The sequence below is a fragment of the Ambystoma mexicanum genome, chromosome 2p (genome assembly GCF_040938575.1).
Source record: "Ambystoma mexicanum isolate Mex_15411 chromosome 2p, UKY_AmexF1_1, whole genome shotgun sequence".
NCBI lineage: Eukaryota > Metazoa > Chordata > Amphibia > Caudata > Ambystomatidae > Ambystoma > Ambystoma mexicanum.
In genome coordinates this window covers 1,378,306,100-1,378,331,481 of record NC_090923.1, presented here as the reverse complement: position 1 = coordinate 1,378,331,481, position 25,382 = coordinate 1,378,306,100, and the positions used below count along the sequence as shown (strand labels likewise).

The 25,382-nt window shown below is 44.9% G+C and overlaps 1 protein-coding gene across 5 annotated transcripts in view; it reads right to left on the bottom strand.

The window, feature by feature from the left end:
- LOC138567511 (uncharacterized) overlaps window positions 1-25,382 on the bottom strand; it is a 530,120-nt gene that overhangs the window by 394,160 nt on the left and 110,578 nt on the right. For all 5 annotated transcript variants that reach the window (XM_069645777.1, XM_069645778.1, XM_069645779.1 and 2 more), the window contains exon 3: window positions 17,514-17,624. In XM_069645777.1, the coding sequence (XP_069501878.1) occupies window positions 17,514-17,624 (111 nt within the window). The remainder of the gene's footprint in view (window positions 1-17,513; window positions 17,625-25,382) is intronic.

Below are 25,382 nucleotides of genomic sequence, written 5' to 3'. Positions count from 1 at the left end.
AAGATCTAGCTGTTGGTCATTTCAAAGTGTCTACAAGATCTTCATACAGAGATCCCTCTTGTGGGACATGCAGCTTTCTATACAGACAGGATCCCCCTGTCCAAGTGACAACCCAACAATGTTAAAACCAATTCAAATCTGAGGGCTGCGATTGGTTAACAGTTGCTCCACCTTATAAAACAACAAGGTTCTAGTTTTATGGCTGATTTCCATGCCATAAAGTAATTTTGGGTATTACTTTCATCCTGTAGTAGGTTATCAATGGGCAAAGCAAAAAGTAACAGACCCTGACCTAGATTTTCCTCATTTCGGCAGGAGCTTAAGTAGGAATTATTGTCTGGCTACCAACTACCCATGTCTACCCCATTCGTGTTTAGGAGCACAGGTGAATCTGATAAACACATGTGTTATTCTCATTAATAGTTAATTAATTAATTATCGAATATTCCCGTATCGAGGACAATTGCCTTTGCAGACCCACCTGAGTCCTGTCAAGGAGGACCACATCGTCTGAGTACATAGGGTACAGGACCGACAGAGTAGTGATCCTCGGGGGAGGGAATGTATATTTTAACAAGTGTTCTCCCAAATCAGACAAGTAAAGATTAAACAGGTAGGGAGCTAACATGCAGCCCTGATGGAGGCCCCTCCTGGAACAAAGGTCTTTGTCAGCGCACCTGCCTGTTCAGCCTAACTTGGAGGAAGGTGTTCTCATGTAGGTGAACCAAGATGTAAGGTAAAGCCAATGGTATTTGCTTTTGTGGTAGTTTCGACCACAAAAGGTTTTGGTTAATCCAGTCGAAAGCCTGGGTGTAATCTATGGCTGCCATGAACAGAGGCACAATGGCAGCCCTTACTGCCTCCTCCTTCAAGAAACTAACCACCAGACCATTCAATTGGGTTCTGAGCCCCTTTCGGAACCCGGTTTTATATTTTTTTAAACGACTGAATGAAATTGCACAGTATGCGAGTTCTTTCAGCACCATACCTGCAGAAATGTTGCTCTCGCAATTATGATGAATCCGGTGGATTCATCACCGATATCCGGCAGTAACCTCCTCCCATGTGGTCAGGGGACGGCAGCCGCTACCTGATCCTGACCCTGGAGATGGCTATATGAGGGAGGATCACATGGGAGGAGACAGCCTCCAGGGAGAAGTCATGGCTTCATTGAATGAGACATGGTATCCTCCATTTTCCCTGGAAAATAACCTTCAAATGTCTGAAAGTCTCATGGCCTACTGTCACGCATCTACTCCCTTTCCTCTGAAGAATAGGGAAAACCTTTTCACCAAACCTACAGATCAACTTTCCAACTTTGGTCTGCCTTGTAAAATTTATGAAACCACCTTTTTCAAATGCACCTGTCAACCAACCAGAACTGACTTTTCTTTCTAAACATTTGAAAATACATATCCTAGTCAACTGTCAAAAAGGGACTTCTTTGCCCTGAATTCTCAAAATACTGGGAGGAGGAAGAGGGTTTGAGCAACGTGGAGCAAAAGAGACTACAAATTCAGCGAGCGCTCTAGTGGTCTGTCGCTTACACCTGTGTCCGGGAAATTTAAGCAGCCAGAGCAGAGAGTCGAGGTCTGCTGATGCGGCTATTGGCAAGAGAGTGTTGCACCTCTCTATGAGGAACCGAAAGCAGAAAAGCTGGGACCGCCGTGGTGGAGCCAAGCGGCTCACAGAGAAGCTGCTGCACCAGAACACGCTGCAGGACTGCCATGTGTCAGCACTGACTGAAGTGTGTTCGCAGGTGAAAGAAAACAGCGCTTCACTTAATGGAGCCAAAAAGAAAGCAGACGTGTCAACTGGAAGCTGTGGGAGACGAGAAACTGAAGTAACAGCAGTCGCAAGAAGGAAACAGATGGGAACCCTTCGCCAACGACTCACGAGAGAAGCCAGTTACGCCAACAGGAGCCAGTGAGTCCACCCAAAAGCAGCGGGAATACCAGGGCATATCTGCGAGCACACTGAGTGCAATTAACTGTGAACAACGTAACAGAGAGTGGAAAAGAATCAACATATTATAAACGGGGGGATGAAATCACAAACAGCCCCTCTTCAGATGTGTGAATGTGTACAGTGCAAATACATGGGAAACACAGGAAATAATAATATTTCAGGAGGATACAATATCCAAGAAGATTTGGGAGAGGGCAAAGGTCCTGGCAGGCGAGTATACCAGGCAATCACAGGTGTGTGAAAACTAGAAGCCATGGCAGGAGAGTATACCAGGCAATCACAGATGTGGGAAAACCAGAAGGCCTGGCAGGGAAGCATACCAGGAAGTTTCAAGTATGTGAATCAGAGGTCCTGAAAAGGAGTATCAGGACTGGGAAAAAGGGATTGTGTTAATCCAGAGAGAAGAAGCAACATCATCAAGCAAAAGGATATACCAGATGTCCTGAAAGAAAATATAAGACCAGATCACTTTGTGCAAATGTAGTTGTAGGCCAGAAGAAGCCCAAATAAATGTTGTGTATAAAACCTCAAGGAGTAAAGAAGAATCCAGGGGAAGGGAACCATCCTCTGGAGCAAGGACTTTTATCCTTGTAGAACATTTTGTTGGAACCATTTTTCTTCCCCTGGATTCTTCAATAGGATGGCAAAAATCTCCCATTAACTAATCATTCCTTTGTGTCTTCACTGGACACAAAGTTATTTTTTAAGCAATACGTTCTGTAACAGCATTTCTTTAGAGTTCCTTGTAACTTTACAAAGCACCTGGTATACTTTGCACAAACTCCCTCATCCTCCTCCAAGTCTCAGCACCTGGGTGGTTATGAGAGTTGGAGTCCATTGATGTCATTGGACTTTTAACTCGTAGATGTTTTTTCTCAGATTTCACAATAAGGCACATGAGAAACAAAAGGTCTTATGTTTGAGCTGTGGGTGTCTGGGTGAAAAGTGGGGGCCCATCCAGGATGACAATAGGCCATTAAGAATTCGGGTATTAGAGGGTATTCCTCATGGGAAAGGGGGGAGCACTGTGTTTCATCGAATGAATCATGACATCTCCCCGGTAGTTGTCTCCTTCCATGTGATCCTCCCCCATACAGCCGCCCCCAGGGTCAGGATCAGGTAGCAGCTGACGTCCCCTGGCCACATGGAAGGAGGTCACCGCCGGGGAATCTGTGATGACTCCATTAGATTCATCACACAATGTACCCAATCATTTGGTTACCACTCTGGTTAACTAGTAAATTGCTTAAACAAGTATTAGGGGCACTAGGTACTGTAGATTTCATTTTGGCTATGGCCATTTTGTGGTCACTGAGGTCAGTATCGTCAACCCTAAGATCTTCTCAAAAATCTAATAGTGTTGATGACAAGATCAGGTAGTCTAAAAATAACGATTTCAAACCCACACTGCATGTTGGACTAGGAGGGACATTACCATGTACAGAGCCATTAACAACCTTCAAATTCCAGGTGTCAAAAAAAATCAACCCATTGTTTGCCCTCAATCAATGAGCTAGTTCTCGGCTTATGATTATCACTTGGCACCGGACATTCATTAAACAAGATGGAAATACAGTCTGCATTGAAATCACCCACCAACAATATATTAGTGCCGTACTTGTCGCACAAATAAGTTTGATATATTTTTGCCAATTTTCACAAAAATCCATAAAGGTCACTACACCAAGGATTACGGTAGATGTTCACAAGAAAAAGAGGATTAAAGGGAATAGACCACTTTAACACTACTTTTGCTGCCAACAGACCATATGCGGTTTCTGAGATAACCTCAAAATCCTCTAATATAGAATTATTGAGCCACATGATGCTTGGGCACCCAAACCCTTTGTCGTGATCTGCTGGAGGACTGTATAGCCTTCCAAAACACACTGTTGAGTCAGTCACACCTCCTGTAGGAAAATGATATCATAATAATGCAAAACCTTAATCTGTCCTCTGAACGTAGAACGCTATTGAACCCTCGTGATTTCCAATACAATATGTCCAGGGACTTGGGCACAGCGGGCTAAACTAAAGCCCCGTACCGCAGTCACCCAACTTCCTAAAGGAGCTAGCAGGGTATTCAGACAAACAGCTCAACTTATCAAAAGCGTCATTTGACGATGTCTTCACTGAATGCCCAAATTCCACTACTCTCTTTCCCTGGTTACCCGCCAAACATGTAATCTTCACAGGAGGGCGAGATCCTAGGTGAAAAGGCCCAAGCCCAGAACTACCTTGTCATCCATCACCCGGAGATCATCCCAACAATAGTTATAGAAGTCATAACCCAAAGCCCTCAATGAGTCAATTTCTGACACAATCATAAGTACCACAGCATCAGATGTAAAGCCTAGCTGAACAAAATTAGTCTTGTGGTCATACAGGAAATAAACCCTGTCGATATCCCTTGTGTCAAGCAACCGTAACTGGGGGATCTCATGGAGAAGGTTGATTACATTAGATCTGTTCAAAAAAATGGTGTTGTTGCGACTTTCCAGTCTCTCCAAGAAGAGTCTCGTAGTCTTTGCCTGGATTGATCGCCCAGAGGGCAACAAACCAGAAATAGATGGAGTCAGTTGAGGAGAGGAACTCCCCACACCCCTCGATGGCATGGGAACGGCCCCACATCAGCTGCTGCCTCAAACCATTGTGCCATTGATCACAAACCCCATCAACTTTTTTCCCATGTAGGCCTTCCTTGGTGCCCCTGAGTTGATATTTCCCCAGCACAATGAGGGCCACCATCATCCTTATTCAGAGTATTGGACACATTCTTCGGGGCACACCTTGTTGATGGAGGCATAGGTTCTAACAAACCTTCAAATTGGGCTACAACACCCAAGCAACACTTGAGACCCATATCCTTTTTAAAGGACTCGTGATTTAGCTTCATGGTGTTCTGGAGAGAAATAAGAGTTGTGGGACCCATTTGTTGACAAAACACCCCATTTCTGGCTTGGCACTTTATCTTCTCACTGAGTTTGACATTGCATGCTATTTGCCTTTTTTGAAGCGCTAGCCTCGTTGTTTCCCAATGCCGATACACAGCACTTACACCACCAGAAGTAGAAGTCAGAGGATATCCCTTTGTAGTTAATAGGCCAGCACCAGCTGGGCCACTGGGAACTCCCACGGCTTCAAAGCAGCACTGGAAGGCTATCTCCCTTTTAATGTTCACACTTTCCGACACCTGACCCCTGATGATTTGGATGGCGCACAGCCCACTGCGTCTCAACTATAGAGGCATTGACCTGATCTTGTATGGCCGGAGCGACATAGCACCCGTGGAAGCACTGCAAACTAATGTCTTGTTTACCATGGTCACTAGTGTCCTTAATTATTAATGTATAGGGTGAGTATAGGGTGAAAATGTTTGCTGACCAGATGAAAATATAGGATAACTCCTAACAAAGTGGATCAAATGGACAACTTTGTGTTGTGTCCCAATCTCCATGGTCACTGTTACCAAGTGATTTTCAGCTGAGTGTTCACAAATAGCTTCTTCCAGGAGAGTTGACCTCGGCAGGGGAGAAGCAAAACTCACCCTTCTCTGGTTCTGATCGTCTAAAGTGGGTTTTACCCCACTACCATAGAAAGCAGTTACAGAAGGGTCAGCAGCAACATGATCATCTAGCAGTGCCAAAATACGTTCTGGTGTGTTGATTACTTGGGCAGTGTAAGCAGCCTCCTCCGTCAAGTGGAGATTTCTCAGGAATTTCCTAGAGTTGGTTTTGGTCACTTTTTTAAACCTTTTTTTCTTCTCCTTGATGACCTGGCTTGGAGAGGACCAGCCGTTATTATTGACTCCTCATGACACAAGACAGTGCAACAAGGGGACTGTAGTTGCTACTTGGCCTCAGATGGTACTCAGGGCCAGATCTCCTAAGGATTTCCTCAGTGTCCCCACAACGCTAGACAAGTCAAACACAGAGTTATGGATCATTTCCAGATTAATGTTTACATCACTCAACTGGCGAGTGTGTGTAGTCAACTCTAAACAAATGTTATCACGGTATCAGGTAATAATGTCCCCATAATGTCCCCATACATAATGTCGCTGGGAAAAACCACTGGAGACATTATATATGGTGACATTTATGGGGACGGGTTGCTGGGAAGTCCCCTGCTCCCCTTGTGAAAAGAAAAAAAAATGTGGGGGTCGTGGGGGTGTCCACTGTATGTTCATGTAATAATGTATCCACAAAAAACAGCAACTTTTTTGTCAGGAGACATTTTTGAGGGGACATTATAACATGGAACCGTTATCACATAGGGTTGAGAACAAGCTCAACACCATGTTTAGAGCTGATATTTCAGGGGGAGTTAATCGGATCTGATTATCCGGTTCACAGAGCGTATGATGCAAAGTTTGTTGTGGCATTGGAAAACTGGACTCCGAAGCATCTGAAAGGAAACTTGTTGGGTGTTCTGTTAGAAAGCACAGGAGATCCTGACTCTCAAGGGCATCCTTGTGGTCTGTTTTTACCACTGCAATTTTGGTCTTTGGGCCCAGACCTGTCTGTGGGCCCAGTTCCAAAAGACTTCGGTCGATGATGAAATGCTGGTGCATATTGTTAACTTTTCTCCTCCGCCCCCAATCCTGGCAATAGCTGATGGCCTAAGATCCATTCTGGTCGAAGGACCCAACTTCTTAAACTAGTCAGACACTTTTAGCATATTGCATATTGCCATGCTTGCGAGGGTGTTCCAGATGCCCAATTATAGGGCTCCCCATAGCTGATCTCACCACTGGTAGAAAGTTTAGAGCAGGTAAATACAAGGACCTACCTGGTAAATTGTCCTCATGGGTCAAACCCGCCCCTGTCTTTCCCTAAAGACTTTCCCGGTATTAAAGGCAATTAAAAATTAGGGATATCAACTGGAACACATGGCCTATGTCTTAACGACGACAAGACCGAGCTATTAATCATCGGTTCCACCAGCAAACTTAACAAATTAACCCATTTGTACAACTCCATCACGATTGATGGCATTAAAATCAAGGTAGTCAAGGAAGTTAAAACCTTAGGTTTCTACCTAGACTCAGCTCTCACCCTTGACAAGCAAGTAAATTCCACAGCCTCAGCAACCAGCTACACCTGCAAACTTATTCACGCATGCAAACCATACCTTTCCACAGACAGTTGCACCACCATAGCGCGAGCCCTCATCCTCTCCAAATTAGACTACTGTAATGCACTGTACCTAGGCACCAGTAAACATAACATCAACAAACTCCAAACCCTGCAGAACAATGCCCTTAGAACAGCCCTAGGTATTCCCAAAGGGCAACACATATCTGTCCATAGAAGAACTGTCAACTGGCTGGCCATCAAGGACTGCATCAAATTTAAAACTCTGAACATTGCACACAATTGTCTGAACAACAAAGCACCTGCATACCTCACAGAAAAATTCACAAAGTACACGTCCGAACGACCCATTAGAAAGGCCCTCTCAAACAGCATCAAAATCCTCAACTTTAAACTGAAAAGAACTCGTGGGTCCAGCTTCCCGGTTCTAGCAGCCCAGCTCTGGAACTCCATCCCAGATGCACTCAGAGCCACCCCTTCCTTCCACGCATTCAAAGCTAATGTCAAACTCTGGCTTCACACCAACGACTGCTAAATTCCTCAATTATGCCTAATATTCTGTACATTTACTGTAAATTTCCCTGAAACTGTTACATATCTGTACATGTACTGTACATTTCCTGAAACTGTTACATATCTTGTGAAGTCAAGAAACTGCGTGATATATGATCCTGTAACATAAGAAACTGCGTTATATATGATACTGTAACATAAGAAATGTAACATATTTATGTACCTGTAACCCAAGTTTTTATTTCTACAAGCGCCCAGTTGCTTAACCGCCATGTGCGCTCTATAAATAAATAAACAATACAATACAATAAAGGGGGAGCCGAGCGACCATCCTCAATGCCATTATCACCAAGATCTTCAGGCATCACTGTTGCTCCAATTCCAGCGTTGTGCGTGTTGTCATGGGGAGCGGCAACGACTGGCTGCCAGGTGTTTGTTGATTTGGCAGTGTCTACAATCGCGTGTAGGGGCGTGCTTGCAACAACGGGCTCACATTCTTCTGACAATGGTGGCTGAACAATGTCTGTAGAAGTATGCACTAACAAAGAAGCGACCAGTGCAGGCACATTAAATGTATTGTTTGCCAATTTCTCACAGCTCAGGTTCAAAGGTCATATCTGATATCAACAAGTCATCAACCTCATTCACATTCATTCGGCTGGTAGCTAAAATAACATTCACAATTCTACATACAGTATTACTAAGCTCTTTTTCTTTTTGTGCAATATTCAAACATAGCATAAAAACTGCATTCATAATTGTTAACAAAGTGTTCTCATCTTTCTGTGGAATCATGGAACAAAATGAGACATCATTGTACAAATTCTCTGATATTTTGACGAGATCTGGTGATTTAGACAAATTAGAGGCAATTGTATTACTACACTCATTAGAGCACTGAATTGGAGAACCCGGTAGTGGTAATCCCAACGACTCGCACTGCAGGCTGTAACATTTTTAGCAGCGAGTTGTTGTCTATCGGCGGCAATGGAAATGAGTCAATGGTAGATGCACATATGGGAGGAATACCACAAGCTTCTAGTATGTGGGACGCCCCACCAGCTTTCTCTGTAATATTTGTCTCAGTCCCAAAAAAGGCAGTGATTTTTCCCACTTCTGACACATTAGATGTGATACCAACACTAGAATGCAAAGAGTCCACTGTCGGATTAATTATCGATTTACAGACCGCCTTCTTGTCTAGGCTCGATTAGGTATTGAAGACTGCTTCCCGCTCACGATACTGCGTAGTTGGTAAGCATTATTTCTCGCAGGTGTGAGAAACCTGAGGGTATTCTCCCAATTAGACCTCAAGAATACCTTATTCAGGTGGCCAGGGAAGGGCTAGCGCTCTCAGATCCCAACCCTGGGGGTGGACGAGGGAGGGAGGAACACCTGGGTAGGGGAACCCGGGGTTATGCTTGGGGCAATGCCCCAAATGAGGCGCAGTATTATGCCGGAGAAAGGGATAAGGATGACCTGCTTTTTTAGGTTGAACCAACTGAACCTCCCTTCCACCTGAAGAATCTCCCTTATCCAAATCCAATGACCCCTCCATATCTGGTAAATCCCCTAGGAACCTAAACCCGGTACATTCGGAAACCACAATTCCCAGAATATCTGTTTTCCCGTTTTCGTCCCGAATGCTCCCAATCATTCTTCGCCAGGTCACTATGATTATTCTTTTCCGAACACCCAGTGTACCTTGACTAGACGCTACCGTTACCACAATCTCCCTTATTCATCTCACAATAATAATCCTGATCATTTCCGTTTGCCTCACAAACCCTACCAATCTCACCCTTCTGAATTTACCAAAACGCTGAGTACAAGGACTATAATTCCATATAACACCTCTTCCCCATCTTACCCCTTAGGATACTTGGAAACTCTACCAACGCCTTTTCCCAACACAAACACTTTCCCATACCATAAAAACCGATGGACTACCTGACGTGTCGCAATCCAAGGGTCAGGCAAAGTCAGACAATTGACCAGAGTCACACACACCTGAGGGCCCTTTCCCTTCCCCACAGGGATAAAAGGCAGCGCATGAGAGCACTAGTGGAGCAAGGCAGACCGCATAATGACTCAGCTATTCAAGTACAGCAGTTCAAGAGGAGGAGAAAGGTGTCAAGAACTGAAAGGGTGACAAGGAGAGAAGCGACCTGGCCCTTTCCATCCTAAGCCTGCAAAGCCTCCGTGGAAGGAATCGTAAGACCACAAACAATAGCCAGCGTGTGTTGCAGCAGATGTCAACGGTACATGGGGCCCTCTTCCGCTGATAACCAAGCCAGGGAGAGACGCTTCCCACTGTGGTACCAGCCTTGACTCCAGAGACAACAAAAGCCAAGCGGTTCATCACAGCCGGTGAGTCGAGGGGAGATCCGGTAAGAAACCGAACTGTGTTGAGCAAAAGTAGCAAACAGCTAATTGAAGAAAAGTATAAAGAACTGTTAATAAGAGAGGGGGAAAACCAGCTGGAGAGTAGTCAGGCTCCATGTGGGTGCTCACTCGAGAAACTCTGGGCGATTACCCTATTGATGAAACTACTGTTACCAGAAGGCCTTGAGAACAGGGCGAGAAAGGGTTCATACATGGGTGTAGTAAAATACTCTGCACAGTCGAAATTTTTTGACCAACAGAAGTTGAAAAGTTAAGGTAAGTGAATCCCGACTCGTAAGAAAGTGGAAGAAAATGAGTGAATGTTAAAAGTTGGCAAGAATGAACCCGACGGAGGGATGCCGATGGAAATCAGTGAAGCCCGATAAACAGTGTGTTGACAAAAAGGAACCCGGCAGAGGGATGTCCACCGTAAACTGTTTAAAAAGACATTAAGGCTTGTGAATGTAACAAGTGAAACTATTCTGTGAAAAGCCAGAGTAAACCCGACAGAGGGAGGATGAGATTCGAGAGGGGTCTGCACCCGGCAGAGGGAGACCCAGGGGTGAAGAACCCTCCCTCTAAATGCCATAAGGAAAGAACTTTGGTTCGGTTATGCTGAACATATCAGGTCATCGGAAGCAGCAGAACTAACTTCCGAAGACCCTGATATAGCTAAGAATTTGTCTAGGATCTGAGACCCGGAAGAGTTGGATCCAGGGGTGGAAGGTCATCAGCCCAACAACACGTGAATACAACTAAGAGACCTTTTCTGTTTGTTTATTTTGAATACATCAGGTCCTTGAAGGCAAGAGACTTTCAAGAGAAAAGAGACTTCACCATCAATGGTCCTGATAGCTGAGAACAAAACTGTTGCCTCATGCTGGGAACGCTAGAGAGTGTGCTGTGCTCAGGAGTCCCACCTTGTCCCGTGCTCAAAACGTGGGGAAGGGAGACCCCCGATTACTCCATCCTGACATTATCATTTGTGTACACTTCTTTTATTTCTTGTGAATCCTATCCCACACTCTTTTGTATTTAGTAGTCAGGACTGGCAATAGGTTTCTTTAGTGTAGGCCCTTTTATTTGACAAGACGCCACTAGGACTGCCTTATTTTTCATTTGATGGTTGTTGCTTGCTCCCATGTTAGCTTTAAGTTTAGATTATGTGTTTTTCCAAACTGCATATCCAGTTTAATAAACACCCTTGAACTGTGATCACTTGTGTCTGTCTTTACTGTTGCCACAATGAGTTCCTTACACTGGCACAGTAAGTACCCGGTCCACAATAGTTTATCCCGCAATATTACAGTGCACTCCACATTAGGACACGAGGACCTACCAGTTCAAATTATCCGTAGTCACGCTGAGCTAGAAGCCGCAGCCAGATAGCCTGACAGCACATATAAAGAGCACTACGACTAACTACTATTTAATGACGATAAGGCAGATTAGGCCTTTCATCTCAGAACTCTGTGCAGCCAACATTGCTCGTACCATAATTAGTTTGTGCCCCGATTATGGCAATTATCGGTTGTTCAGAACCCCTAAATATGTTCAGAATAAAATGCAGACAATCCAAAACACGGCTTGCCGCGCTGTATTTATTTATTATTTTATTTATGACATTTGTTGTACACCCAGACCCTGAGGTATTACGGCGTAGTTACAGACAAGAGCAAATACAATCCTAGTGTTGATCAAAGCATTAGGACAGACGATACAAGATTTCCTTTCTATATTATATACAATGATGTACATTTATATACAGTCGGGGTGCGGAATTAGTCTGGGATACAATGTATCTGTGATCGACTTAGAACTGGTTGAATAACTACGTTTTGAGTAGTTTTTTTAATAGTGGGAAGGACTTTTCATTCTTAATGTTGATAGGTAAGGCATTCCAGTGCCTAGGAGCGAGTGCTTTGAAGCTACTACTTCCTGCTTTTTCTCTTTTGTATCGTGGGATTTCGAGGTTTTCGCTGTTATTCGATCTGAGGAGTCTGGTATGGGATTTCTTAGTGACTGTGTTGAGAAGGTATTTGGGAGCTTTGTTAGCTATGCATTTATGGGAGATGCTAAGGGCTTTGAAGAGTTTTCTGGCCTTGATAGGAAGCCAATGATTTTGTCTTCTGATATTGGAGATGTGATGGGATTTTTTTATGCCTAATGCCACACGGAGGGCTTTGTTCTGCATGAGTTGGAGTTTGGATAGGTTGGTGTTGGAGGTGCCTAGGAAGAGGATGTTACAATAATCCAGCTTTGATAGTATGGGCGCTCTTGCTAGTATAGTGCAATTTTGTGGTGTCAGGAACTTGCGACTAAGAGAGATAAGTTTGACTGTGTATGAGGTAGAGGAGTCTAGGGTATTCACTTGCTTAGTCATGGTGAGTGTCGCGTCAAGGTAAACCCTGCGTCTTTACTTGTTTAAGTACTGGGATTGTGGTGCCATCAATGATATACGATGAGTAAACAGGCTGAAGGAAGCGATTTTGAAAGATGTTCCTAATATGAGTAGCTCTGTTTTGTCATCATGGAGACATAGGCTGTTGTTGCCCATCCATTTTTGGATTAGTGAGTAGATTTTATTGATGAGCAAGGAGTCTTGCTCATGGTTACCTGTTAGTGGGATAAGGATCTGAATGTCATCTGCAAAGTTAGTATAGATGACACCCATAGCATCCAGTGCTGCGAAAAGCAGTTTGGTGTAGGCGCTGTACAAAGTAGGGGAGAGGCAGGAGCCTTGAGGGACTCCTAACGGGACTGGTATGGGATATGCTGATTCTTTCCCAATGGCAACTTGTGAGGTCCTATCTGCGAGGAATTATTTAATCCACTCTGTGTCATTGTTAGATAGGTTGAAGTTGTTGTTTAAGGTGGCACAGAGTTTGTCGTGGTCAACTAGGTCGAACGCTGCAGAGATGTCAAGGAGCATTAGTAAGCAGAGTTTGCCTGATTCTCTTGTGGCATCCATTTGGATCTTCAGGTCGAGTAGGGCTGTTTATGTACTATGGTTGGGACGGAACCCTGACTGTCAGTCCCCTAGCAATTGATGTTGTTCTAAGTGATTTTGAATTTGGGAGTATGCTATTTTGTCGATGATTTGCAGTAGAAATGGGCCAGTGGTTATGGGTCAGTAGTTGGTCGGGATTGAGGGGTCCAGGGTCGTTTTTTTGATGAGGGGTGTTACCCAGGCTTTTTTAATGCTAGCGGGAACTGTGTTTGAGCTGAAGGTTGAGTTGACAAATTCATTAATGACTGGTGATAGGGTGTGGGTGCACAGATGGGAGGGTAATTGGTCTTCTTTGCAGTTGGAGGCTTTGAGTTTCATTATGGTATCTAGTACTTCTTTATTGGTGACTGAGGTTAATTGAAAAGGGGTGCAGGCGGAAGTAGGGGGTGGGTTGGAGGCTAAGTTAGGGAGAGTTTTTTCGGAAAGGATTTTTTTTTGCTATCGATTTTCTTTAGTAGTACTACAATTTAAGAGGCTAATGCACCTTGTATTGTGGTGCACCAGGCTTTGCTGGAATTATAGGGTGCTGTCACTTGGCCTGGGTTCTCAAGCTCTCTGAGAATGGGGAACAGTTCTTTACTGTCCGAGTTGGCATTGGTTATGAGCATATTAAAGGCGTTGGCTTTATGAGAGATTATGGCTGATTTGTATTTTTTATTGGCTGTTTTGAAAGCCTGTGCGGATTCACTAGTGTTAGTTTTCCTGTGTAGGTGCTCGAGTGATCTTTTAGTGCATCTGAGGGAGACTAATTCAAACCAGAAGCAGGAGCGTTTGTGGGGTTTCCGAGTTTTGGTAGTGACAGGGGCGAGTGAGTCAATGGTAGGGGTGATAACAGTCTGCTAAGTAATCAGGATTGTTCATATTAAGGGTGACGTTGGCTAGGACCAGGTGCAGGATGGGTGAGAGGTTATCTGCTGTGAATTTTTTAATATTTCTGGATTCAAAGGTGTCAGGTACCTTGGGGCTGGTGGGGTCTGTGCTTTTATATTCCAGGGTGAAAGTGATGATAAAGTGGTCTGACCATTCTACGGGGATGAAGGAATCTATGGTGACTTGAGAGTTAAGGGATAGGATCCAGCTGTAGTTGTCCTGTCATCCAAAATGCATATCTATTCAATTCTAGAGAAGCTACACTGGCTGCGCATTGTGCAAAGGATTCAGTTTGAATCACTGACCCTGGTCTTGAAGGACTTACAGAATATTGGTACCAAATATCTATCTAATGGTCCTCCCCTTCACATGTCCTTCTATCTTCCACGCGCTACTTCTGTCAGAGTATCGCATCAGGGGATCAAGAGCAATGGGGCAATCTTTCCAAGTGATGGCCACTATACTTTGCAATACTCTACTTTGTGACCTCTGGTGTGTAAGTAACCTCCTTGTTTTCAGAAAAAGACTGACAACTTTCCTATTTAGGTAATAGTATTTTCCCTCTTCTGTGTAATCATTACACTTTTAGCTAGTGCTACGATGCCTCGGGCGCAAACGCTTTACAAATGCACAAATACAAAGATAGATTGCTCGTAGTCCATATTTGAACAAGAAAGTCAGCAGTTTTCTGTCATTTCCCAAACTTTCCAAAAGTACAAGCACAATCATCTTCATTGCGTTTTGTGCCTCTGAAATAACACTGTTCACCTCCAAACTCCCTGCATGCAGTGCCTTGTCTGCCCATTGCCCACCTGCGCCATTCAGCAGCAGTTTACTGACCTTGAGTGGGTCATGCCCTCATCCACCATCACTGATCTGTTCCCATCCACCTTCCCCTCATTAAAACTTGCAGACAAGGGCCCTTGCCTGCAGCATACTTGTACATGCCCCACCACGGCCAATACAAATAAGCAATGGACGAAAGTGCAGTGGGCACTTGCACTGCAAAGAGCAAAGTTTTCCGGGTATTCAAATTCAATTCAGTATATCAGGCGAGTCTGTCATCAGATGAATTTGGTAAATGTGTCAAAGCCACATATGGTCACATCTGAATCCCTTTACACATATGAAATGAAGTGTAACTGCAATTTTCACATAGAGTTTATGATGCAAGAGCACCAACCAGGAGCTCTATGCCAGGATATTTCAAATTAGAAAATACACGTCATTAACTATTGCCACTCTTAAGTATCTATTTGAAATTTTAGGCCAACATGTTTCAATGATGTTCTTTATTATCTAATGGATACTGCATCAATTAATTGTTATCTCTGCATCTTGTGTATTTTGTATATTTTTATATCCATGCATGTATTTTACTTAGTTTTGTTTGTGAAAGGTTTTATTCAATAAACCAAATCACAATAACAAAATAAAAAATGTCATTGTTGTAGTGCATTAAGGTATTGCAGCGGCGTATCGCTCCCGTCATCTTGGGGTTGTTTCAGACAGCTGACAGAGATGGGTTGCTTGGGTAGTAAAAACAAAGAATGACTTTGGTTCACCCAACCATGAGAAGCTTAGGGTCTTATAGAGGCCACAACACAGTGAGATTCCTCAGTGAGGCTTTGTATTAGGACTCACTAAGGGAAAAGGTTAATGAATCAGTACATGAAAAGCAAACGGTCCAGGGCCTGACGCCATAGCCACAGTTTGGGACTTACAGCCTCAATGCCGGCAACTTTTTTAGGAGACTTGCTTGTGGCGTATGCAGTCAAAGGAGGTGTGTGGTGCTGCAGTCAGTTATAATGTTCCTGCAGTACCCAGAAAGGCCAGGAAAAGCCTTAAACTGGATTCTACTAGTTGGGCAGTCCCAGTGAAGTACCACCTAGATCTTGGCTGAAGAGGCTGCCCCTCTTCCCCACCTACCTCGTGGCAAAAGTTAACCACTGAGATCTGTCTTGTCCGGCACTTGGATGCCTTGATAGTGGATTTTGCTGTTTCATGGCTTGCAACCTAGAGGTGGTTCAAATGCTCAGTGCAAGATCATTACCTGCACACAGTGAATAAAGGCTCTCGGTTAACTGGGTAAACTGTAACTAGGGTTGCATGGATAAATTACAGGTTTACAAAATCCAACTTATATCATTAAAAAAACTTTAGGGAAAGATATGATTTATCAGTATGGTTAGAGAAAAACCTTTGTTGATACAAGATAGTGCACATTGCCAGGAATAACTTTACTTTAAAGAGTTTTATGGTTACAATACAAAATCTAAACACCACTGCAATTTTCTATTTACGATTACTAATGCAACCATAACTTGTCCTCACACATTGCACTGATCACACATGACTTCACAGAAAACATAACAGTTACATTGCTGAAAATATAAACATGGTCATGCTACAAAGGAACCAGAGAAGAAAACCGAGGAAGCCTGGCAAACGGAGAGCTAGAGAAGGACAAGGCGAGTGAGGGTCCATCCAGCAATGCTGGATGATACGTGGTGGTGAAGGCTGCGACCACACAGCCTGATACATGTGAAGGTTATACTATGTATCACACCTAGAAGAACGGAGTACTACATAGCATGTGCATTAAGCATGATAAATATACAATCCATCCAGTGCATGGTATCTAGGTGAGAGCAAAATGTAGCTAATGCAAAGATTCTAGATAAATGTTGAATGTAGCTAGAGCACTGGGGCACTGATTAAATTATAGCCAAAGCTTTAAACCTCCTGCACTCCATGCTTATGGAACCTTAGCCGATGGCACAGCCATAGACCTGCACGCATTTGCCATCATACACCACTCAAAATCACTTTGCACCACAGCAGTGGTGGAGGGGGCCGAAAAGAAGAAGTGGAACTATAATCCCTGCGGGCCTGCCCCCACTCTCCACAAACCCCATTTCCATCCCCCTCTCACGTGCAATACAAACCCCCAAACAAACACACTTGGAATAATGAGTGCAGTGCATTGAGGTGCAAATTTCACCTTCTTCCTACAGTTTCATTTTAAAAATAAAAACAATTGCGGAACGGTTACTTTTTAAAATAAAAGTATAATAACAGCAAAACTTTTAAAGAAAAAGTAGAGGAGCACCACTCCCAACTGCCCCTGCCCACTTCGACCACTGCACCACACCTCTGCCATAGGAATGCAACTATTGTTCAAGACAAAAATATATAGCTGCACACATAACTATCCAGCTCCAGACTGCCTCTCACCACCCATCCACATGGCGGCTCGACATGGGTGGCTAGCAGGGACTTGGCCTCCCTTCCATACCTTCACAATGGACGCTATGCACACATAGTGTATACTAGCACTTCTCAATTTTCCCATATGTGACTTTGGTCCACCATGGGCGTTCAACCTACAGTGCGGTGGGACCATACCAATGGTGAAAGGCGCTATACAAATGATACAATACAATTGTAACTACCCAAAGGGCTTGTTCTGCAACCGTGCCACAGTCACAATTTCTTTAACAGCCGCCAGGTGGCTGTTTTTGTCCAACCTCTGACCTCACATCATTAACAGTCCTCAGATGGCAATTTGTAAGATTTGTTTTTTTACAATACGTGGGCGCCCGGAAATCCCTGGGTACAAAAACCCTCCAATAGATATTTACTGTATCTTTTCTGTGCTTTTTACTCACGTGCTTTGTGATGAAAACTCTGACTTTTCTCAGCATCGCTGGGCTCCACGAGGCATATATCTTCCTTTTCTTTAATTCTCAACGAAAAGACAGAATTTGCAATCAAGGGGCCTATTGAAAAGGAAATAATGAGATATATGTTTAAACAGCGCTCAAGGTAAGATTTGGAAGTGGGAGTATTTTACTCCCTATTTTTTAAAGTTGGTAGTAAAATTATTTTTTCAGGAGTAAAAATGGAAGTCCAATTCCCAATGGGAGAATTTTATAAGCGAGTAAAATTATATGTTTTAACTGGACAATGGAAATGTTTTTGTAAGAATTATTTTATTGCACCTTGTTATTCATGCACCTTAAAAGATGCACGTTTGCTTCTTTCGATCAGGCAATAATAATAGTGGTGTTTCTTCCTGTGGTACTACGTGCACTACTGGTCCAAACATATCCGTGGAGCTGTGTGAGTGAAAGCAAGGGCACAATGTTCTACGTGACTGTTTCCTGTTGGTGAGTATTTGTCTATGTTTGGGGAGTAAAAGTGGCTCATATACCCCTTATCTGTAGGGCTGTGTTTAGCTGTCGGATCTTTTGTGCCATTGAGCAAAATGTGGGATATGCTCTTCTAGGTGCATTTAGGTTATAGCAGCAACGGTTAGAGTTACTGTACCACCAACTCGTTGCTTGTGAGGCAGCCATTTCCCTAGAAATCTTATGAGAGGTGAAATGCACGGCCCTGCAGTCTCTATCTTTCTAGGGGTAGGTAGTCTGCCTCTGAGCTCACTGACAGTGCAAAAACGAGGTTCAGGGTACACTATGTTTGCCTATGCAAGTAACCTTGCAAAGCAGGCTGTAAGTGTCCAATTTATTGCCACCTATTGCTGTTTCAAAATCAATTTCGAGGCCCTGCAGTCAGGTCTTGTCATTATGAAAGACTGTGTGTGGCTTAGATAAGGCCAGAGACAGTCATGGCTGTCTCAGCCCAAGACCATATGATTTCTGATATCCATTCAATCTAGTCATAAGGTTGAATCAACTTCCGGAGAGCTTGCTGCAGAATCACTATGCAAAGTTCGAATGTGGCCGATTCTGTTTTTAGTCCTTGGGGCACTTATCGTCCATTTCCCTATAAAAGTGGAAGGTCTGCTAGTGGTAACTTGTAGAACGACTGAAAAAGTAAGCAGACACTAGCCTGATTAGTGGACGTAAGGACGCTTTACTGAAACTTGCATATTCGCAATACCCTCATGACAGGACCACTCCGCCTGTGCGAACCAGCCTTCCAGATTCCAGGGTGAGAATGGAATTATGCTCACTATCCTGGTCTTAGGAACATGGCTCCAGATAAGTGGCGTGACTGCCTACTTTACTCACTAAAATCTGGCCATTACTCCCAGGTAGCCATGTGTCTAAACCTTCATGCCATCGGCACTGCTCGGGTGACCAGTGGCATGAGCAACCCTTTCCACAAATGGGATCTGTGTTATAGTGTTGCCTGATGTGAAGACACCCCTATATAATAAAATGCTTCTTTTCACTTATTGGTATTGCTAGCAACATAAAATTTTTATTTTCCTTACAATACACCAGTCAGAGGTTAGAACAGCATGGTTTCTCCCTAAAGCAGGGGTCTGCACTTGTGGCTCCCCAAATGTTTCCAACAACTTTTCCGACAACAATGCAACAACAAACAAACAACACATAAACCGCATCAACAGCAAACAAGGTCTTGCATCGGTCCGATACTCACACCAAAGCTCAGCGCACAGTGAAAACCGAACTGAAACCGCCAACAGCACGCCACTTCATTATCATACTCCCTCTTCACCCAACTAACCTTATCCGCTTTCTTGTTTAAAGATCCGCATGAGCGCCTATGGACGATTCTGTTGGTGTCGTTGCGGGGTACAAATACCTTTAACATTTAACTGTGGTGAACTTTCACAATTGACTTTGCTGGCTAAAACAGGAACGAGTTGTAATCCAAAACATCTGAAGCGATGAGAAGCTCCCTACCCTAAAAATTCCTTGTACTCCACAAAATACTTGTAGCTCATATTTTAATCTGGAGCACAACTTGGACCTGACGCTGTCAAGTTGGAATGGTGACCCCTCTCAACATGTGGCTGGATGCCTACCAGGGTGCTTGCCAGAGCCAGTCCTGTCCCAGTGACGTAGGGTGGAAGAGGGAGTTGGGAGAGCCTGGTGGAGAGCCCCCTTATGTGCCTGGTTACAACTGAGGCATGCCACTTTTGATCATTCAGCACCTGCAGCATAACATGCTAGCCAACCTTATTTCTCTTGCATTTCAGAACTACCAAGCCCAGGAATCCTTGTGGTGAAGGACGGAACATGCAGCCCACCGCAAGAGATGTGGCAGCGAACGAAGAGACAGTGAAATGTTGCTCACTGGGGAATGGCAATTCTGATGAAGTCAAAATCTGGAGACGGTCACTGTCGTATTTATGAGGAATATTTGTTGTTTCAAAGCCTGCTCTCAACATAATGTGGGTAGGACCCCTACCCTACAAAAAAGAAGAGGTCTAAAGGGTGCTTGCTAGGATGTCCTATGAAGCAAACTATGTCCGTCGTCCAGAAAACCTATTCTAGTGTAGGATTCTGTTCCTACTACTTTGACATAAGAGAAGTTTAACATAAACAAAAGGAAAATCCCTCCCCAACCAAGGAATTGTGTCTGACTTCTGACCCCCTTGTGATTTTCCTAGTCACCAGTAGTGGAGGTTGCAGGCACTAAAGCGTGTCTCTTGTTGTCTCCTCTCCCTCTGGATTGCTTTATCCTAGTATACTCTCTGTTTAGTCTCTTTTATTCTACCGTTTATCAGAAAGAGTGTGTCAATCTATGGTTGACGAACCAGCCTGCGTTGTTGTCGTGTTGTCGCAACCACTAGTCAGTGCCTGGTATTTTCCCTGCGATCCCTAGCCAGAAGTCGTGTTCAACTTTGTTCAGGGTGGGTTACCCTTCGCGGAGCTATCACGTTTCTCGGGATATTGTGGCTTTTGATTTCTTGAATCCTGTCTTGGGATTTGGTTGCCCTCACCTTCAGCCGCTGTTTGGTTTCTCACATACGGCCTGGTCAGGATTTCGCTTTCTGTTTCCCAACTTGGAGTGTTGTCGTTCTTGCCCCTCCCTGGGGTTGGGTATCCAGTAACCATCTTAGGGCCTGGATTCTGGTAACCCGTCTTGAGCTGCAGATTTTCTTGCCCCACCTCCGAGAATACTCTTTCTCACCCCACCTTGGAGTATTTCAACTAGCACCCCACCTTCGGTTACAATGTCTGGGAGCCCCCCTTGGGCTATGTCTTATCTTGCCCGTCTTGAGTATAACTCCTTCTTGCCCCCTACCTTGAGGTATGTTGTCTGGCACCCGCCTTAGGGTATGTTTTTATGTATTGGGCATTTGTAAGGCGCCTATACACAAGTGTTTCCAGGCACCCCAGGGCAAAAAGGGAGGGGGTGGGGAGAGGAGAAAAATAACAATAAACGCTTGGTTCTACTAGGCCTTGTAACATTCATGCCGTGCAAGTGCAGTGAACAATAAGTGCAGTGGGTGGGAGGTCAGGGCAGTAGGGCTGGGATAAGGGGATGGGCAGAGTGCGGGTGCCTGGCCCCACGAGCTGGGCAAGTGCAAGGTGGAGTTCAAGGGGGGCAAGTGCTAGTGGAACACCAGGGGTAAGGGTCAGCTATTGAGAGAAACAAGGTACACCAGATTCAGGCTAGTCAGGGAAGCATGCCCGAGTGCAAGTGCTGTTTAGGGTGCTAGGTAGGGCTGGCCGAGGAGGGCCAGGTCCCTGTAAGACTCATAAGGGGCCAGACACCAGTCACAGCGGCAAGGGGACAATTAGCATAGGGGGGGCGAAGGAGGAGAAAAGGAAAGTCTTGAGAAGCTTCTGGAACTTAAGGAGATCCGGCTCAAGTCTGAGAGGGGCAGGTAGGCCGTTCCAGAGGGAGGCTCCTGCTGAAGAGAGACCTCTACCCCCCACTTTCTGCTTGGTAAAACGTCTGATCTTCAAAGAGTTGGCGCTAGAGGACCGAAGGACTCTAGCAAGGAGGTATTTAGGTAGAGAAAGTTGGATGTAGCTGGGCCCCAGAAAGCCTTGTGGATGATGCAGAGGGTCTTAAATTTGATCTGGCAGCCACCGGGAGCCAATTGAGAGATTTTAGGGCAGGAGAGATGTGGTCCCTGAGCTTGAGGCCAGGGATAAGTCTTGCAGTCCTATTCTGGATAAATTGAAGAGGGCGAAGGGAGGAAAGAGGCAGATTGAGGAAGAGGGGGTTGCAGTAGTCCAGCCTAGAGTTTCTGGGGGAAGATGAGGAAAGGGAGAATGCCTCTGAGGAGATAGAGTTGAAGGTCCGACTTCTTGGCAAGGTCTGTGATTTGAGGGAAGGAGAGAGAGAGAGAGAGAGGAGTCGAAGCTTACCCCAAGATTTTTTGCCTCACAGGGTGAGGGGAGGGGACCCAAGGAGGGCAGCCAGAGAGTGGGAGGGAAACAGGGAGCAGGCGTCCAAAAAGGCAGAGATCATTTGCAAAGCAAAGAGAGGAAGAGTGAGGACAGTGCAGTGCAGAGGGTCTGGGAGGGGAGGCGAGAGGAGGAGACTGCAGCTGGATTGGCAAGTTCCTTGCAGATTTTAAAAAGTTCTGCTGTGTTATCGGCGGCCCCAGAGATGAGTGCTTGGACATGAGCCCTCTTCTGGAAGCCCGTCTTGGGCTATGGCTGTCCTTCCCCTCCCACGTCTCCCGGAGCCACCTTTATCTCTGTGGCAGTCCTCCTCGGACAGCTTGAGGGTCAGCGTTGTTGGCTCTTTGGCAGGTTCTCTTGTTTCGTCCGCAGTCAGCGTCATGACCTTTCTCTCTCTGTCCCCTCAGTGTTCAGTGGTTCTGATGCTTCAGCCGATCACATGTGTCTCTGGTTGAGACCCTCTAGGTGTTGCCAGCTTCTTTCTCGGTTGGTGTTCTGTGGGCCTTGCGCTTCCTTGAACACCATGCAAAGAGTTGGTCTGTCTCCTTGGAGCATGCACCCCAGGAGGAGGACTACCCTCCTCTGCTACTCCGCAGGTGACTCACTCTCCTTTCCTCTCCTCAGTATCGATTGCAGCTTTTGTTCCATCCTTGAAAGGGGCATGTTTGTTCTCCCCGCTTTCCCTTCAGGCAAGGACAGAAGGGGTCAGAAGGCCACCCAATCACTTTTGTATGCACAAGTCAGTGCACCATTCAATTCTCATGTAGCCCAGAACAGTTTTACCTTCTTGAGATGCGGGAGGATAACACATATTCCTATCTTGGCATTGTTCTATGTTATTTCGCCGCTGTATTTTTCATCGCAGGTTTTTTCATCGCCGTTTTCTTTCTTGAAAAACTCATCGTTTTTTTTTTTCTGGGGGGGGTTACCCCCCCAAGCTCCCCTTTTATTTTTTATTTTTTATACCCTTACATCCGCAACCATATATTTAATTTTTTAACCACCCCCCAAAAAGAAAAACTATTTTTTTTCGAAATAAAAACGGTGATGAAAAAACACGCGATGAAAAATACCGCAGTGAAATGCGTGTATACCCTTGGGATGACCTGTCCTCTAAACGGGTGGCACCACCAGTGAGATCCTGCTTTCCCTGTCCTCTAGGGGGTGTTAAGCTTAGTGGGCTCACCTCCCTAGTCTCTTCAGGAGAGGGGACAAATTCCATGGATTCATCACACAATTAAGATACTCACAACAAGCAATGAACTCTGACTTTGACATTCACTGTCCTGGGCTGCCATTGCCTAACACAGGTGGAACCATGCATGTAAATGGAGCTGGCATACAGCGTGCTTAATATCTTCACAACTGTGAAACCCAGGCTCTGGGGAAAGCAAGGCAGAGAATGGCCCGGGAACTGGACGGGCTGAGAGCCAATGGAGGAGGAGGAGAAGAAGAATAAAAAGAGACAAGATGTACAGGATAGTGTGGGTCATTCCAGTTAGGTCAAGGGGTGAGGAAACGACTAAGAGACGAGGCGGTGGAAGGACGGTGGAGCAGAGTGTAAAGGTGACTTGCAGAGAATGTGTTTAAGGTGAGGTACTGGTCAGTGAGAGAAAGTGATCTGTGGGTGAGAGAGTGAGTTTGTGGTGAGTAAAGTGAGTGAGGGGGAGTACATGAGCGAGTGAGACTGAGTGAGCATTGTGATTGCGAGGGTGAAAGGAGGGTGGTGAGTGAGAGGGAAAGAGGGGTATAGTGCAGTGTAAAGAGTAGCATGAGTGGAGAGTAGTAAAGAGGAGTGGGAATGGAAAGTAGTAAAGAGGAGTGGGCGTGCAGAGTAGTAGCGAGTAGTGGAGTGGAGAGTACGGTGGAGGGTAGGAGTAAGGATTTGTGGGGAAACAAAATAACACTGCAGAGACAGAGGAGATATAGAGTGGGAAGAAACATCTGGGTGAGGACTACAAGAGCATGAGAAGGGCAAGCATGAGATTTGGGTGTTTGGAAGGCACCAATTATTGGTTCAAAGACCATTACAGTTCTTGTGAGGCCCCAGGCTAGAATCCACCTAGAAGACCCTGGAGGGAGTCATAGAGAAAAGGTGGTTGCCTTTAGGCCCTCACCACCAGCCAGTCAGAGTGGAGATAGTAGGGGCTAGTGATCTCTACTGACCATGCTCTGGATTAGGGAAGACTGGTCTATGGTGAAAGAAGCACATGGGCAGAAGAGAGAGGGTGGGATGCGCTTTAAGCTGATAATACAACTGTTGACCCTTTCCTGAGAGTTTCTGTGTTCTTAATGACATCTGTGATACTATCAAGAGATACAAGGTACCCATTATTAATGTTAGGAGGATTTTCAGAACCACTTCTGATGTAGGGTTCTGGGATGGCAACCTTAGTGGAACCTTCAAGTATTTCACACTGCAGTGTAACCAAATTCACTTGGAAACATGGCTGGGCAGTAAGGCTTACACTAGGGATTTCAGGGGTTTGGTGTAAGGTAAATTTAACAAACACAAGAGCGAGCCCATCACTAGGCTGTCCTCAAAGCTAAAGTAAAAAAATACATTAATCAAAACACATATAGTAAGTCAAAGATACTACAAGGTAAGGAAATGTTCTCCAGAACAAGACATATGTCACACTTTAGAGGTCCCACAGTTAGTCTAAATAGCAACCATATTATAATAAGGTGAAGTAGAGGAAAATATGTTAGGCAATATGTCATAGGCTTTCTAATGTTATAAGGCAACAGCAACACTAAATACCTTAACAAGTCCAAATCCTAGCCTAAGAACACAGTCCACCAAAGTTCAAGGTAAGTAACCAGGTTTTGACTGCTTATGGGTAGTTTGCTAAGTTACCGACAGTCATACCATAGGAAGCAATGGGGATTGGTGCAATAGATAGTTATCGACACAGTACAGCCTTTTTGTATACTAATAAGTCTAGAGTCCTCTGTGGAGAAGGGGAAGCAACCTATCACAGTCTTCATGGGGATCCCAGACAGGATACAAAGGTGTCAGTTCCACCATGAAAGCCAGTTCCCAGAAGCTGCTTTACGCACGCTTGAATGAATCGGGTACAGCAGGTCCATTGAACAGTTAAGCAACCCAGCCCATTGAATTCTGATCCAGACGAACATTGACTACAGTTAAGTTAGAGCCACTGGGCACAACTGCTCTCACCGTGGGTCCTGACCTTAGAGCTTGCAGATGCAGGTTGGATTTTGGATGACAACTAGAACAGCTCGGCCTGGCAGTTCTGGTCTCCGTCAGTGGCTTAACTAAATGGACCACCACCAGGCTGAACTCGGCTTAAGTTGTAGAAAGACCTCTGTGATGACTCCCACAATGTTGGAGGACCCTCAGGACACCTTGGGTGCGACAAGCAGTTAAAGTGC